Genomic DNA, 2,618 nt, shown 5'->3' on the forward strand with positions numbered 1-2,618 from the left:
CTGCTGCAGAGGGGGGCATAGTCTGTCCAGATGGAGAGGCCGATTATGATGAATATTTATTCAATTACTATAACAAAATCTATTTCGGCTAATTGCTTCTGATTTACTGTAACTTACGTCTGTCCCGCCTGATGCTCAGCACGGCTGAAGTTCTCAGTCCCACGTCGTACCAGATCCTGTCGTTATTTAAATCAAACACCCCGGTACCTGCTGCCTTTCCCTCCTGTCCGGCACTCCACTCACACCTGATAACATATCCATAAATGATTCTAATATCAATGAAATTAAACTTACAACTAGTCTAAACGGCCCTGTCAAGGTCAAGTTACTTTGTTCGTACATTGTCTTACGATCACGAACTGAGGTCGTCTTGTTAGGATAATCATACATGTGTCATACAAAATACAGCTGCTGTTTCACTATGGAAGAAAGCTGCCTTGTCGGTCTTATGTTCTGCCACAGCCTATTTGAAAGGCATGCAACATAAAAGACCCTACAAAGGCCCTATGATAAATGAGAATGTGGCGTTACCTTTGAACAGGTATACCTCCCGGTACCGTTTCCCATCTTGCGCCCAGAGTGCATTGCGACAGTGTGACGTCAGCGTCGGGTGCTGTTTGACTACTCAAGTCCGTCAGGTCGTACACAAGAACCTGCTGATACTCTGTACGGTCTGTGGAGGGATGGAAATGTGTTAGATATCTGTTGATGAAGGATGCCAGAGTCCTTAAAAACGCCGTTAAAACAGTATTATTAGAAAATCCACCGGGGAAACAATTGAATTTGCTTCAATCCGGCAGAATTTGTGATCCTATAGATAAACCCATGGAAATCCAGATCGGTGTCTCTGTTGTAATATACTCCTATTCCTACGGTTGTCTCTCAAACCAACCCATAGATATATGGTGATATGAATCAAAAGGAGAAAAATATTTTAAGGGGGGTACCTTTAATTTTACAGAAACCAATTGAAATATCTACCAGTGGAATTGACAGTAAAATATCAGGACTAAGTCAACACGTACACATTGCTGATATATTTGGCGAGACAGTTGTCAGTAAACAGCTTTTCTATCGAAGATATTGATTTTCATAATAAAATTTAAGCAGCAGCATGAAAATATAATCAAGTTAGTTATTAGCATGCATTGGATGCAAGAGATAACGCGTTATAATATTCTCCAATGGGTATTTAAAAACTAACTTGCGACGTTTTGACATCCGGTGAGAAGTGGAGCACATTTCTGGTTCTGTGGTGCGCATGTGCAGTCGCCCTCACAAGTATGTACGTCACATCGTCTGACCAATGACAGGAGGCCGCTGTGCGGGTTAGACGGAACCACTTCCAGGGCTTCATGGACCACAATGCTGTGCAATCCAACCTGTTAACAAGAAAAAAACAACTTAACTTCATTCTAAGCTGTCATGTTATAACGTCCCACATAAACCATAACATAAAACAAGTTTTACAAACGGAAGCGGCTAAGAAGTCCCTCATTAAAGATGCAAAATGACTAATGGCTTGCTATAAGAAGATAACTATGAATTATAACATCAACTGGATACAAAGCACCAGAAAAGGTTAATGCTTTTATATATGATTAACTAATGAAGACAGGCTGGCGATCAGATCAGCTCTTGTAGTACATTGTTGTATTTGCAGATGTTTGTTTTTCAATACAGAGTAAAGGGATCAGGAACACATTTCTTGACTTAAAATATAATAAGTAAATATAGATAGAAACAAACACTATAAACGAAATACAGATTTGTAATTTTAGAAAACAACACAATAACATTCAACATAGCAACTTTTTTTATTTACTTAGAGTTCACCGCAAAACAGGGCTCGTGGAGCCACTCAAGCGTTTTGGGTTGGGATACAATACTGTTTTGTGAAGAAAGATGTCTGTTAACCCTTGACTTAAACAGTTAACGTTTCAGATTGTACCCCATGGGGAAGCAAGTCCATTGAAACTTATTCTACTGTTCACTACCTTGTTCACCGCCCAAAGTGTGACATAGATGTGTTCCCTATCTGTCAGGTTCCGTGTGAGGTTCACTACAGCGACTTGTACGGCACCTTCGTCTTCATGGGACGGGCCGTCCTGGTGCGGGAGGACCACACTGTCTCCCTGGGGGATAATTTGTCATCATGTTATAAACGTTAAGACACACCCACGTTATGTAATAACGTGGCTGTGCAACAATAATTTTGCATGATCAATAGAAATTGAGTTTATGTGGCAGTTGAGATTGGTTGTAATAGTTTGTGTTAGGTGAAATCCAGATCGCAATCTATACTAGTAGAATCGGCGATTCTCCTAGTATAGATTGCCCGCCCGTCGTAGGGGATAGGAGAAACTACGATAGATATAGGAAACAGATCCCGATCGCAATCTGTACTAGTAGAATCGGCGATTCTCCTAGTACAGATTGCAATCGGGATCTCTCCTAGGAGAAACTCCGATCCAAACTCAAACGATGCTAAGATGTATGAAACAGCAATAATTTTTTTTATAAACAATGATTTTATTCAGTTTCAAATGCAAACCTACTAACTCATTACCAACTACACTCAAGCCTACTTCTGTACTTCCTACATGTTAACTTCACCG

The 2,618-nt window shown here is 40.4% G+C and overlaps 1 protein-coding gene and 1 long non-coding RNA gene across 2 annotated transcripts in view; one reads left to right on the top strand and one right to left on the bottom strand.

Moving 5' to 3' along the window:
- The window catches only part of LOC118403564, a 2,402-nt gene extending 2,381 nt beyond the window's left edge, over positions 1–21 (top strand). Inside the window, exon 3 of the mRNA XM_035802300.1 lies at positions 10–21. Coding sequence (XP_035658193.1) covers positions 10–21 — 12 coding nt within the window. The remainder of the gene's footprint in view (positions 1–9) is intronic.
- A 96-nt stretch (positions 22–117) lies between these two features.
- On the bottom strand, positions 118–2,130 carry LOC118403874. The gene is made up of 4 exons (XR_004829709.1): positions 1,998–2,130; positions 1,205–1,382; positions 532–673; positions 118–245 (listed from the first exon to the last, which is right to left on the bottom strand). It is a non-coding gene; the product is annotated as an uncharacterized LOC118403874 (long non-coding RNA).
- Positions 2,131–2,618: the final 488 nt, after the last annotated feature.

This window comes from Branchiostoma floridae, chromosome 16, assembly GCF_000003815.2.
Source record: "Branchiostoma floridae strain S238N-H82 chromosome 16, Bfl_VNyyK, whole genome shotgun sequence".
NCBI classification, from domain to species: Eukaryota; Metazoa; Chordata; class Leptocardii; order Amphioxiformes; family Branchiostomatidae; genus Branchiostoma; species Branchiostoma floridae.